Source organism: Saccostrea echinata, unplaced genomic scaffold (assembly GCF_033153115.1).
Source record: "Saccostrea echinata isolate AGI-Se365-2 ecotype Australia unplaced genomic scaffold, CSIRO_AGI_Sech_v1 ptg000033l, whole genome shotgun sequence".
NCBI classification, from domain to species: Eukaryota; Metazoa; Mollusca; class Bivalvia; order Ostreida; family Ostreidae; genus Saccostrea; species Saccostrea echinata.
Genome location: NW_026889782.1, coordinates 36,576,799 through 36,592,327, shown reverse-complemented (window position 1 = coordinate 36,592,327; position 15,529 = coordinate 36,576,799). Strand labels below are relative to the sequence as shown.

The 15,529-nt window shown below is 32.4% G+C and overlaps 1 protein-coding gene across 1 annotated transcript; it reads right to left on the bottom strand.

The window, feature by feature from the left end:
* Nucleotides 1-5,373: 5,373 nt before the first annotated feature.
* Nucleotides 5,374-15,052, bottom strand: LOC133198505 (fibroleukin-like). The gene is made up of 5 exons (XM_061334589.1): nucleotides 14,935-15,052; nucleotides 13,277-13,413; nucleotides 12,994-13,090; nucleotides 12,468-12,635; nucleotides 5,374-5,633 (listed from the first exon to the last, which is right to left on the bottom strand). The coding sequence occupies exons 1-5, from the start codon at nucleotides 15,050-15,052 to the stop codon at nucleotides 5,374-5,376; spliced, it is 780 nt and encodes a 259-aa protein (XP_061190573.1).
* Nucleotides 15,053-15,529: the final 477 nt, after the last annotated feature.

The following is a 15,529-nucleotide window of genomic DNA, read 5'->3' as shown; positions in this document are numbered from 1 at the left end:
TTCAGCAAAATTATTTCCATTTTCGTGCATTATTTTGTTCCAAGGATACGGTTTATAGACACTGTAAGTAATTTATGCGAACAATAACATGATGCCCCTTGTTATAAAGGCTTGAATTTATAATCGTTGCACTTTGTGGTATCTGTGACTGTACATCATGATGCTGAGGATAGAATGACATTAAAAGTCCTTATTCTGGGGCATTCATTTATACGCAGTTTTGAGAACTTTGTTTATATCAACTTGTTCTGACCATCGGGTGACGCCGAATTTAAATCTTAATTCAGAGGAGCTACAGATTTTCTATTTAGGTTATGGGGGAGCGCCACTGGCTCAAATTCGTGCGCAAGGCACTCGTTACGTAAGAGACTTGCGTCCAGATGTTGTTTTGTTACAAGCTGTATCAAACGATCTGTGTCGGAGAAACACATCAGTGGAAGACATTTTTCATGAACTTGCAGACTTTGTAATTTATCTCCGTGATGCGGAAGATGTGAAAAAAGTAGTGGTGCTTCAGACATTGCATAGAATTCCCCCGACAAGACGTATCAGGTTTCCTGTGGACACAGAGTGCAAGAGAGTTGATGAATTAAATAGACGCATGTCCTATTACTTGCAGAATGTAGAGGGAGCAGCATTCTTTCGCCTATCTGGTTAATCATAGTATGGTATTTCTGGCGGATGGGGTCCATTTGAATAATCAGGGAAATAAGGAATATTATAATAATTTGAGAGCTGTTATTGTTTCCTTGATAAAGTCTATCAATAATGGTGGGTACATGTTTGTGCAGCATTTATATTTAGTCTAACGATACATTTTTCCATTTTTCACCTGTTGATTTTCAAAATCCACATATGCAGTGGTGATTTAATGCAATCTAATATAATGATGCATATAGTCATATAAATATTATATCATTTAATTTATACATTTATGACACCCCCGTAAAGTTGAGGTTGTTTAATTGGATCCTGTGTATTATTTATTAACAGCTTATTTAAGACTAACCATAAATTTTAGTTTTAGAAGGATTTCACACCCCTATATGGTCGGGGTTTAGTTTTAGCAGGATCTTGCACCCCTATATGGTCGGGGTTTACTTACGCAATATCCTGCACCCCTATATGGTCGGTGTTTAATTTTAGCGGGATTTTGCATATGTATGGTTGAAGTTTACTTAAGCAGTATCCTGCACCCCTATATGGTCGGGGTTTAATTTTAGCAGGATTTTTCACCCCTATATTGTCGGCGTTGAATTCAAACAAGATGTTGCACCCCTATATGGTCGGGGTTGAATTCAGACAAGATGTTATACCCCTATATGGTCGGGGTTTTATTTTAAAGGATTTATTCCCCTAAATATTGGGTTTGTTTAACTGAATATATTGCATAAAATGAATAAGATACATATATTCCAATAGTGTTAAGATTTCTAGAGGTTTCTTATCTATAGAATTGTCAATGATGTAGATATTTTTGGAATTCTGCATATATAATCACCTCGCATTTATAGAGCAGAATTTAAAATATAAACAGAAATGATATAATTTTAGACACAGTTATAATACACTCCACTGTCATTTATTCTTCTCCGGTGAAGTATCATAATTGCAAATAAATGTAGCTGTAAGGTTAGCTAGAATTATATTACCAATATGGATTGGGCATTAAATGATTTAGATTTTAGAAATATCCAATGATATTAAACTTCATGGAGTGTATATTTGATTAAGAATTAAGAAATTCTATTGGTGCCTTCATTGGTCTTTAATAGCTCTGAAATAATTTTATTGATAATGTTATTACATAGATGATTTTTTTATTTTTACAGGAAAATTGGGTGACACTATTTGTAAACATATGCTAGATATTTTGCACTAGGTTTGTGTTGAACGTGGAATATCTACTGACAAGACCGCGGAACTCTCATCAGGTTTGACTCTAAAGGATAGAATGGAGACAGTTATATCTATTCTTAATAGTTTTACCTCAAGATACATTGACTGAGCTATGTAACAATCCCAGGATAGGTGTCTAGAATGCTAAACACAAATTAAGTAAAATAACTAAAAATAAAAGTAGATGAAGTTATGTAGCTGATTTTCGTAATCTTGAATATCCGCTCCCCAGCCAAGAAGGATAACTCTTTATAAAAATAAAAAAAAAATGATCATTTAATCAAAAAAGACTCAAATTAAGCTTGAAATTCAATCGTTTCGTAAAACAATTTTTATTCATGCAACTCAAGTTCTTCGTAGTCTAGAAACTGGGAAAAGTTGACATTTGTGTCCCATAAAAGTATTTAAAAATCTTTAGATAAATCGTTTTTCCTTCAAGCTTGCTTTGTTAACTATGATATGAAATTTGAAGTGATATTTGATGTTTTCCAACGATAGCACATGCTTTTTACACTACAGGTATGTGTTATATAATGATTGAAAAAAATATAAGAAAAATGCCATTATGATATGAGTATTAATACCATGCAATTTTTTCCAAATTCCGGAATACCTATAAATGTTTATCGAGGTACCTTTGGCTAACAACAGGATATTATTGCATACTGACAAGCAATCGGTCGTACAAATAGTCAATTCTGCTAAGGTCAGACTATTGGTTAGAAATTGTAGTTAATATCACTTATTTCACTATTATATTTAAGCAGAGTTCATTAGTTAGTTATTATATCAAATTAAATTGCAGATTCTATTTTGCATTGACAGTGGCTTCATTTTTGGGCTTTGGGTCCTCGTGCATCTCAGGTCAATAGTGGAAACAATAAGTTTCAATAATTGATTCACACCTTTTCAACAATGTCACATTGGTATCATTAAGCTAGATTGATGAATAAATCGTTAACAATAGAGTATGAACTTGGTACACCTAGCCATGGCCAAATTTTGGTACATTTCAATGTTAATCCCCTAACTACTAACGTGTTATTAGTTATCAAACCCTAATTGCAATACTATACATTTCTGTAACATAAACAAATACTGTTTTAGATCACACTCTTTTCAGCAGCAGTATTATAGGGCATTCCTGAACAAATTATTAAACAATTGGGCAGGTGGAATCCATAACTATATATGCCTCAAACATTGGTGTGAGATTTGTATAATTAAAATATTATAGCTCAATTTTGGCTTAAACGTATTATACATTTATCCATATAAAAATTTTAGTTTTTGTAGATTGTGTGTAGTCTGGGATATGGCATTCATAGGATACTGAGCTACCCAAAGTGACACCATTTGTCCTTGAGGAAAAAGCCCTCAATTTGATTTAAAAAAATGGGTTTGGAGTGGAGGAATTTGACTCTTTGTTTTAGAATAGATTAAATTGCACTCGGGTGGTACATTAAGGTTTCAAGGACCTGGGCACCTCGCCTGGATCATTATTGTTTCATAGTATGGAACGTTCCTGCTTATGCTGCAAGTTATTAGTCCAAAGTATGTCAGTTATTTGGTCTGATATAAGTTTAATCCAAGATGAGTTCAAGATGAGTCTTGATTTATTACACGGAACAACTAACAAGTGTCTATTATACATGAACACTTATAAAATTTGAAATTTAAAGGTCAGGTGGGTGAAATGGAATGAATTAAAAACTAACATGTATACACCTAACACGTTAGTGGGGGGTGAACTTGTATAGACAAGTTCATTTGGCGGTTGGGGATTACCACGAATGAGGAATTCTCTCATGTCTGGCTCAAAACTCTGGGTAATCTATCCTCAGTACTGGGGAGGATTGATTTGGGGGTTACCTCAGCGGTACCTGAGGGACCAGCTTGATCTTTGTGGGTACCAAAGGCAAGTTTTGGGGCCTACCCCTGGGGGTATTATCCCCATGTTGTTGTTGTATTCCAGGGGAGGCAGGTATAGAGTTAGGGCCCGAGTCAGAACTTGAATTCATTCATTTGATGTGGCACTCACTCTTGTTGGTACCAAGAGGTCTGTTCCCACCACAGTCACTTGTGGGGGCGCTATCGCGCCAAGGATCTAGGGAGGTCATCCCGGTAGGCAGGTAGTGATTCTCTGGGTTCCGCCGGGGTATTTACATCTATGTATAAATAGATTGTGACAAATAGTCGCCACAAAATGTAATCATTGTTTCACAATAAATGTGTAAAATTAATATTTGTTACTATTCATTGCATCTGGGATTAATGGTATAATTCAATTTGTAGAAAGAAATATAAAGTATATCTGACGTCAAATATTTAGCTCATTTCTTTTTTCACAAAATAAAAATGGAACAAGAGCATCAAAAAAAAACAAAAAAAAACAAAAAAACAAAAACAAAAACAAAAAAAAAAAAAAAAACAAAAAAAAAAAAAAAAAACAAAAAAAAAAAAAAAAAAAACAATTATTGTTATGTATATAAAGTATCTTAAGTATATAATGGATTATGTCTGCTCATCCATTCAAAATATGCATGCATGGAAAAAAAAATGGGGGGCAATCTCTTAAATGAAGCATAACCGTGGATATATTGTACTGCAGAACATGAACATCCAATGTAACTAATTATGATTAGGTTATAAAATACCTTGATTACAATGAAACCTGTTTTATCCGACATACACTGGGAGAAAATAAACATGATGTAAGATTACACAGTGTAAAGATAATAGAAATTAGTAGAAATAAGAATGAAATTCAATGTCGGAATTCACAGATTGTACAGGTGTCGGAGAAAACAGTTTCCACTGTAATACTTTTTATAATAGAACAATCTTTATCCCAATTATCCGTCAAGGTATCTTCATATGGCAGTGTGGCAGTGTTTGTAAATAAGAACGAAATATTTCTATTTTCAAATTTATTACAACACATGTTATGTACAGTTTTAACTGGGTACATTTGGTAAGGAAAATTGATAAAACATTATTGCTTCAGCAAATATTTCAACCACAATACCCCCTCAAAACACAATCCTTTACAAGTTTTCTCTCTTAATATATAACATTATCCAAAAAAAAAAAAAAAAAAAAAAAAAAAAAATGAATAGAATCCCATGATAAATTTAAAATTGTCTCTTTTATCAGAAATGTTTCATTTGACTGATTGGTGATCGTCGTCAATTTGAGGCCTGGTCTCTCAATTTTGAATGTCCATCTGTTGTAAGTAAAAAAAAAAAAAAATAATAAAAATATTAAATAATTTTTAAGAAAAATAAAAGGGTATGTTTTATAAAAAAAATAAAAGAATTAAATAATGTTTTATGAAAAAAGTAAAAGAATTTGAAAATGTTTTAGAAAAAAAGGCATGTTTTATGCCTTTTACGAATATTCTGATAACCGTTTAAAATGTTCAAGGAAATACCAAATATTAAATACGGGTTTTTAAGATTGAGTGTTGTTTACCTAGTGACGTTTTATTAACATCAGAGTCCCCCTCACATATGTTCCATTCAGTACCTTAAGAGACCAAGGCCACCACCAGTCTGCCGGGGACCAGGGACCGTTGAGGAAGGCGGTGTGACAGCGGTTAAACCACCACCCTCCTCTAATGTCAATTTCAGCAGCACAGTTATCACTCCACCTGTCGTTATCCCTGTCTGGTGTGCTGAAGTACATCCCTGACAGGTTGTAGCTAGAATCCCCCGTGTTTAACATACTGTCACCTGTCGAGAAAATACATCACAGAGATAATAGATTGATTCATTTAAGTATTGAATCATTATTTTATGCAGGATATAGTCTCATAACTGCAACAGTATGTGCAAACGAATTGAGTAACGAGCTTTTTCGCTTATATTATTTTACATTTTTAACTCCTTGCATTGACGAAATTTGATTTAGATTTCAAAATCCCTGTATTATCCTTAGATAAGTTACAATTAATAGAAGAGACATTGCAACAGATTCTGTTCAATGTGAGCGCGAATTTTGATTTTGATTTTAACTCCTGACGTAGCACTTCCAAGGCGTTCAACGTTTGTGACGTCAAAATAAAACGCATACTTTAACCTTTTGACCACCTTTCTGTGTTATGGTGTTTTGAATGCCGTAGCATTCCTCAGCAAAATACATTAGGATGTTTTGAATTCGGTTGTTTTAATTTGACTATGTTCCCGATCAAATAATTTTCTTTAAACATCAAGCTTTCATAAACATTTTGACATTACATATCAAATACGCACTGTAAACTTCCTAATCATTAGTAGTCAAAAATGTAAATTATTGAAAATCATCAAGAAACTCAAGCTGAATAACAATAGACCATCAAAGGTAGTTACTGGATATACACGTTACTGGATATACACGTTACTGGACATACACGTTACTGGATATACTAGTTACTATATATACTAGTTACTGGATATACACGTTACTGGATATACACGTTACTGGATATACACGTTACTGGATATTCTAGTTACTGGATATACACGTTACTGGATATACACGTTACTGGATATACACGTTACTGGATATACACGTTGCTGGATATACACGTTACTAGATATACACGTTACTGGATATACACGTTACTGGATATACACGTTACTGGATAAACACGTTACTGGATGTACTAGTTACTGGATATACACGTTACTGGATATACACGTTACTGGATATACTAGTTACTGGATGTACTAGTTACTGGATATACACGTTACTGGATATACACGTTACTGGATATACACGTTACTGGATATACACGTTACTGGATATACACGTTACTGGATATACACGTTACTGGATATATTACTTAGTGGATATACACGTTACTGGATATACTAGTTACTGAATATACTAGTTATTGGATATACTAGTTACTGGATATACTAGTTACTGGATATACAATTTACTATATATACTAGTTACTGGATATACAAGTTACTGGATATACTAGCTACTGGATATACTAGTTACTGGATATACTAGTTACTGAATATGCTAGTTACTGGATATACAAGTTACTGGATATACTAGTTACTGGATATACTAGTTACTGGATATACTAGTTACTGGATATACACGTTATTGGATGTACTACTTACTGGATATACTAGTTACTGGATATACTAGTTACTGGATATACTAGTTACTGGATATGCTAGTTGCTGGATATACAAGTTACTGGATATACTACTTACTGGATACACTAGTTACTGGATATACTAGTTACTAGATATACACGTTACTGGATATACTAGTTACTGGAAATGCTAATTACTGGATATACTAGTTACTGTATATACTAGTTACTGGATATACTAGTTACTGTATATACTACTTGCTGTATATACTAGTTACTGGATATGCTAGTTTCTGGATATACACGTTACTGGAAATACTAGTTACTGGATATACAGTACCCGCATCGTTATTCTTTACAGGATACACGATACGATAGGATAAACGCACGATACGATAGGATACATGCACGATAGGACAGGATACACGCACGATAGGATAAACGCAAAACACGATAAACGCAAAATACGATAAACGCAAAATACGATAGACCTGATAAACGATCTTCACGATAGGATAAACGCAAACCTGATAGGATTGTTTTAAAATGCGAAACGTTTTTTGACAAGACGAAAAGTTTCCTCTTTGATATACTGTAGTATGATAATTTTAATTACTTACAAAGCCTCAATTTTAAATCGAAATGATAAAACATTTTAAATCTATCGTTATAAAACATTTGAAGTAATGATGTTTTTGTAAAAGATGCGTTTTTTTTTCAATAAAATTGATCGTCATCAAATTCAAACTGTAATTATTTTAAGATTAATTCCACTCTATGATGGAAAATAGGCGAATTTTTTGTGTAATTATACAAATGTCGAAATCCGTCGAATCGTTAAATTTGAATTTTGAGTCGTATAATTGCGGAAATTTTAATTTGTCGGTGGCTCAAAAATTCCGTAAACAAGCGCAGTTTTACACCCAAGTGCAATAAATTCACGAAACGCTTTAAATATATTCATTATTTTAACAAATAAAACCTTATGAAATTCATAATAAACATTGATTACTTTTACGGAAAAACATGTAAAAAAAAAATGAAATATTTGGATTCAATATCTTTTGCTAGAAGTCTGCGAAGTATCCAAAATCGCCTTTAATAATTTGTATTTAATAAATCAAATCTTACGAAAAAAAATTACTAGTCTTAATTTAGGGGAAACAATTGAAAAATTATTTGATAATTATTTTAAGGTTAATGCTTTCTCCTCTAAGTTTTTACGAATTTTCTTTAATTTATATTTTATATAAATTAATTAAATTTTCTTTTACGTTTTAAAATTCCTCAAATTTGCTAGTTGTATTGAGACAGATCGTGCTCTGGACTGTGATTAATTAATCTCCCCTATATGTGAATATTTATGTCACACATATCCCGTGCACATAGAAATTATTTACATATTCCAAGTACATACATTGTTTATGTATATATGAGGAAGGAGACCGGCAAAAAGAAATCAAATTTAAATAAATTAATAAACGTCACTAGATCTGTCATCATCTATTATCCGAAAAAAAATATCGCATGTCCATTCTTTTGTATTTATTTTGGTATTTTTAATGTTATAGGCTTTTAAGATTAAGCTAGAAGGGAGCATGCAATTGTATACCAAAAAATGTTACAGTGTACCAACATGTGTAGTATAAAGTAGAAATACAATGCTTATAAAATATTGCCCATAGACAATAATAATGTCTTTAACAATTTTTGTTTGCTTTTCAAAACATTTCTATTAGAACTCCCCCTCCCCTTCCCGCCGCCTCCAAAGAAATCACATTGCTTTCAACGCGTGCTTGTGTTATAAGCATTTACAATAATAGAACTTGTATCTACTATAGACACGTGTAAGCAAAGCTTACAATGTATGTGAATATATTTATTGGGTACTTAAACTTTGTATTAAATAAATAACATTGCATGATTACATACATGTACACTTGTTTACAACGTATTAGAACACACACACACACACACACACACACACACACACACAAATTAATAATAAATCAATTTCCAACAAGTGGATTTTTGGATTGAATAATTGTCAATTATTGCTATTAGACTTTGTATTAATTGTTACAAAACAACATCGGCAAAAATAGACAAAACATTGTAAATTATGAAAGTCTTAACCACATTTGAGGCACAGTCAGCAGGGAAGGGGAAGGTGGTCCATAACCACACCACCACCCCCCCCCCCCTCCAAAAAAAAAAGGTCCGATTCAAAATGCCAAAAAAAAAATAAATAAATAAAAATAAAAAAAAATAAAAATAAATAAATAAATAAATAAATAAAAATATATATTGACTTCTTCAATATAGTCACGTATTAAATGCAATCGATAAACAATAGTTAAATTAAATTCAAGGTATTTACCAGTCTTGTGTATCAGGGCAGAACCGGGCGTTTTCTTTTATTTTTAATTTTTTTCCATGTATCTTTGAGACGCCGTTAAAAACGACAGACAACACAGAAAACCCGAAGATCCAGAAGTTTTTTTTTTTATTTGATCACACCAATCATGTTTATGATTGTAAACCTATAAAAGTTACATAAAAATATACAAATGAACTAATTCAACGGAGTTTGGAGGACGAACCTCGCCTATATTCTATTTGATTCAATTATTCAATTTTTAATCTGTAACGGAAGTGTACATTTACCATTTTTTTAGTATAAAATCTTTAATTGTTGATTAAGTGTTGTTCATACAAATTATGAATAATATCCAGAAAATAAGTAGATGTATTTCATTGAAATCCAGTAGGATTCAATGTAAATACTTGACACCAGGTGAGAGAGGAGTTCAGGCATGTCTACGTTGAATACACACGGGCGATCATGTAGGGGAAGGGGGAGGGGTGTCTTGATCTGACAAGAAGACCGTGTACAGATTGGGCAGGTACATGTACATATAGGTGTCAGTTGTCACGGGAGTGCTTCCACCTGTCACTTAGTTAAGGTATATATTGCTTCATTTCCACGCCGAAACAGGCAAGTTGCATAATAAAAATTTGTGTGGTTTGTTTATTTATTATTTTTTTTTTTACATCTTCTAAATGCAGTAGGTAAATATGAATGGCAAACATCTATATTATAATACATACTTATTATATGATGAATTGAATGGAGCATGTTCATGTATAATAAATTGTCATTAAACTTGTAGACACACATCATAGAAACAAATAAATAAAAAATGATGATAAAAATGAACAACAAAACTTGCGCACATGGACAAAATTTATGTTTCCGTCATTGATAAAAAGGATAGACTTAATAAAGATTCTGTTATTTTTTAATTCATAATTTATTTTTTGCACATATACCTAATGTTTTACGTTTCTATAATTATCAAAACAAAGTTAATAAAGATCTTGCTTTTGTGACTCTGACTGTGTAAAGGGATTATAATACCTCTATCTTTGACAAAAATATTTCTTACATATCGACAAATTAAAAAAAAAAATAACGAATGACTCAAACAGTAGATCGATTATTTCATGTCCAAAAATAGAATTTGACTTTCGAATTACCCTCTCTGCTTGGTCACGGAACTTGACGTTTATTTATTTATTTATTTATTTTCTTAAACAAATATACCAGAGTATTAATTTCTCTTTCTGTTCAACAGTTAGATTAATCCTAAATAAATTAACAAAACGAAAAATGAACTCGAGATATCTCGGGAGTTTCTCTTTAAGGTAAGGATAAAAAGCGAGAGTTTCCGAATGCACACGATAAACGCAAAACACGATATACGATAGAACCTGATAAACGATCTTCACGATAAACGCAAAACCTGATAAACGGAAAACACAATGGAAAACGCCAAACGTGATAAACGGAAAACACGACACGATAGGATACGATAGGATACACGCACGATACAACAGGATACACGCACGATATGATAGGATAAATGCACGACAGGACACGATAGAATTGTAAAGAATAACGATGCGGGTACTGTATTAATTACTGGATATACTAGTTACTGGATATACTAGTTACTGGATATACAAGTTACTGGATATACTAATTACTGGATATACTAGTTCCTGTATATACTACTTACTGGATATACTTGTAACTGGAAATGCTAGTTACTGGATATGCTAGTAACTGGATATACACGTTACTAGAAATACTAGTTACTGGATATATTAGTTACTGGATATACTAATTACTGGATATACTAGTTACTGGATATACTAGTTACTGGATATACTTGTTACTGGATATACTTGTTACTGAATATACTAGTTACTGGATATACTATTTACAGGTTATACTAGTTACTGTATATACTTATTACTGGATATACTAGTCACTGGATATACTAGTTACTGCATGTACTAGTTACTGCATGTACTAGTTACTGCATGTACTAGTTACTGCATGTACTAGTTACTGCATGTACTAGTTACTGCATGTACTAGTTACTGCATTTACTAGTTACTGGATATACTAATAACTGGATATACTAGTTACTGGATATACTAGTAACTGGATATACTAGTTACTGGATATACTAGTAACTGGATATACTAGTTACTGTATATACTAATTACTGGATATACTAGTTACTGTATATACTAATTACTGGATATACTAGTTACTGTATATACTAATTACTGGATATACTAGTTACTGTATATACTAATTACTGTATATACTAATTACTGGATATACTATTTGAAAAGTGCTGCGAACCTGATGAAATCTTGCAAATGAATTAATTTTGCAAATGAATTAATTATATCTATATTTAATGTACTTGACCAGCACAGTATTTAACATACAATCTTAAAAACATAATTTTAGCAATTATATAGTTGAATCTATATAGGTTCGCAACACCTTTCACAAACTACAAAGAGTGTTGAAAATAATTATAAATTAAACTTAGATTGTTAACGTGGTTATGCCCTTGCAATATTGGAATTTATATATGACCTCAATACTGCAGGTATATTTGTCAAAATCACGTGACTGCCACATTACGTCACATCTCTAGATAAGTAATCTAATCGTCCCCAACATGCAGTTTTCAACCACATTGCATTTGTCCGATAATAGTAAAGTCCTAAAAAGAATTGCCCATCCTTGTAAAGAATGTGTTTTCTTCGCCGATATTTCCATTCGTCACCTTAACTGTACTGCGTAAATACAAATAATTAAACATAATTTTCTTCGTTTTTAAGATATATAATTTAAAATTTCTTCTACTTAGCAGTTACTAATTCAATGCATGCGGAATTTGTGAATTGTACTCACAAATGATATCGTAAAATACAAAAAAGAAGTTTGCTTAACTCAGAATCAAAGACCTTTACTGAATACTAGAGAAACATGTCTCTTTGTCTCTTTTTTCAACAACTAAATAAACATTATATGCAAAGAATTATATGATGGTGCACTTGATTTGAACCCAATTTTCAGAACTTACCTAAAAAAAACACTTACCTAAGGTTCCCGTGGCCGGTCCTGCAAGAAAGAGTTGATATTTTTCTGTTTCATCGGAGACAGAGAAGCGATCGTACAACTCATACAGCCTTGTACCATTGTGGAGAGTGATAGCAGCATAGAGGAATGAGTTGTTTTCTTTTGTTAACTGATGAATTATATCATTTCCTGCATTAAGATATATTTAAAATCAACTGTAAAGTGTATTGCATACAATTAATTCTATTTTGAATATGAATATACCTTGATGAAAATCAAATTATTTTCTTAAGCTGTAGACACTAGTGCTATTTTTCGTCTCTTTAATACCATGCCACTAAGTGATTTTTAATTACCTCTTGCTTTCATTATTTTCTCATTATTTAAGATACAAATTAAACAGGATAAGTGAGTATTGTCGAAACATACTACCCAGTCTTAAAACCAAATCTTTGATACGCTTCAAATTTATATCTGCCATAATAAAGAAATGTTGTCAAACTTCGTAGCGGGTGATAACCCTTATTTGAAAGTGATTTACACTTACCAACCCAGACGTCCTCTTCAAGTGAACCAAAACCATTCTTATATTCCGTCCAGGTCCTATCAAAACTCAGGGACCCGTTCACGCGTTTCTGAATTGCCTTTGAAAATTAAAATGTATAACAATACAATTCATTGGTTCGAAGAAGAATTGTAGAATCAATGTGTTATGATATATCAACTCAAATTATACATATATTTTTTTTTAATTCTACAATCCTTTAAACAGCAAGAACACTGACTGTAAATTATTTTTTGTACTTTTAATTTTGATATAAACTAGATACCGTCCACCCTCCGTCCCTTGTCTCCATGTCGCAGTAAACTCTGACAGGACTGGTAATGGTGCCATGGGGGTAAATGTTATACACCCCTGTATCAGTGTAACCATCTGCGTGAAGATCCTTACAATCTAAGGGAATAACTGAAAAAGAAAAAAAAATATACTGGAATCATATTATGCCTAAATACAGGCAGTGAGAGGATACATTATACCTGCAAGATATATTAAGGTTAATTGTTGAAGCTAGATTGTGAACTAAAATGTAGATTATGTTAAGCTCCCCTAATTACATGAAATTATTTTGGTTTTCTAATTGTTTCAGATTTTTAATCGATGATATGGTTAAAAGTATTTTTAAAATTTAATACAATTAACTCCAATACTCTGTTGATAATTCGAACATTATTTGTATTTCTTATAGGAATATTGATGAGGAATACATTTATAGATCAGATGGTGTACCACGTGGACAGTGAAAGAGAACTAATTTTACTTGTAAAAAAAACATGGCAATGATATCGTTTCTTTCAGCTGATATAAGGTATGTTAAAGTGAACATTTCCTAAATTCTTAGGTCCGTACAATGACCTTGTTTTCAAATACAGTCTGTCGTTGTATTGAATGTAGACTGACGTCTTTAACACAGATTGTAAGGCCTTTATTTTCACAATGAAATGTCCACGAACTTTCCGTTTTCCAGATCAGGACAGGGGACACACGGTGGATCTGACCGGTAGACAGAGGGTGCTTACTACTGCATGGCGCAGGATTCTCCACCCAGCTTTCAGGACAGTTATTTGCAAGATAGCATTTTCGAGTTCCTAACTAAAAGTGCTCTCTTTTTCGATTATTTAGTCAATTACAAGCTATAATTTTCTAATGGTTAAGAATGATACAGTGTCATTAAGCTAAAAATTAATATAATTACTGTAGAATCACCGTGTGAAAAGTTTACCTTATATATGTCATAAATATATTCTATACAATAGAAGTTTAAATTATTTTTTTTATCAAAGTTAATACTAACAGAAAGTAAAGAAAAATAAAATTGTGGAATCACAAAATATAATTCCATCAACCTCAAATTAATCATTAATTAGAAATAAAAATAATAAGAAAAAATCAGTAAAGAGACAAATATATTATACAGAATTAATAATGTTGAAAACAAAACTGTTTATACCGCATAAAACAGTAATCTCACGGGAAAAATCGTATCGTGAATAGTAAATATTGGTAAACCTCTTCGACCTAAAAGGAGTTGGATAAAAGCAGATGAAGCGTTTAGAGTGTTTTTTGTGATTTATGTTAGACAGAAAAAGTCGCCGGCGTGGCGCAGTGGTTAGAGCATCTGCTCTAGACTCGCCGAGTAAGGAGCTAATCCTTACGTCGCGGGTTCGAATCCACCGCGGGACGTGGACACTGGACCTTCGGATAAGACTGTATAAACCGATGTCCCCTGTCGAAGTAGGTGTTGGCACGAAAAAGATTATTCACTTTTCAATGGCCCCCGAGTGCCGAACATAGGTAAACATTTGTAGCCCTCCATCGGCAAGTGGTGGCGTCTCCATGTGAGTGAAAAATTCTTCAATGGGACCTTAAAAACAAACAACCAAACAAGCAAACAGACATAAAAGAAATAACAATTATACATACAGTTACCAGAGTAGTATCTCCAACCGGCCTCATCAGACATCTCAGACGTTAATCTTTCCTTGTGGGTACGACATTTCTTCATTTGAGAGTTGAAACCAAAGAAGACACATTCCCTTTGACACATCGCGGCACACTCGTCAATGAATGAGAATTATATTCTCCTAAAAGTTCGTGATTTGATTTCTTATCATTAAATTCCAGTATCGCATTATATTTCTGTGAAATAATGATAGGTTCGGATAAAACTATGAATCCGACAATAAAAGAGATAAGACACTGATTGCTCATTTTTTCTTCTTTTTGTAAGGAAAAAAAGTAACTGCTGCGTTCCTGTGAAAGTTTGCTAAATGATCTTTCAACCGCCAAATATATATATATATATATCAGAAACTTAATCAATGACAGAAAAGTGATTGGCTAACTGTTACGTACTCTGTTTTTTACAATCGTTCAAGTATCGATTTTATTGAAGTTAATATGAATTGTCATAAATGATTACTTTGCAATTGCAATTCAAATATCAAAATGAAAAATTTGCTGTTTCTTCACATAGTTTATGCCTCTAATGTTAAGCTACTGTTGAGTGTTTTTTTTTTTTAGT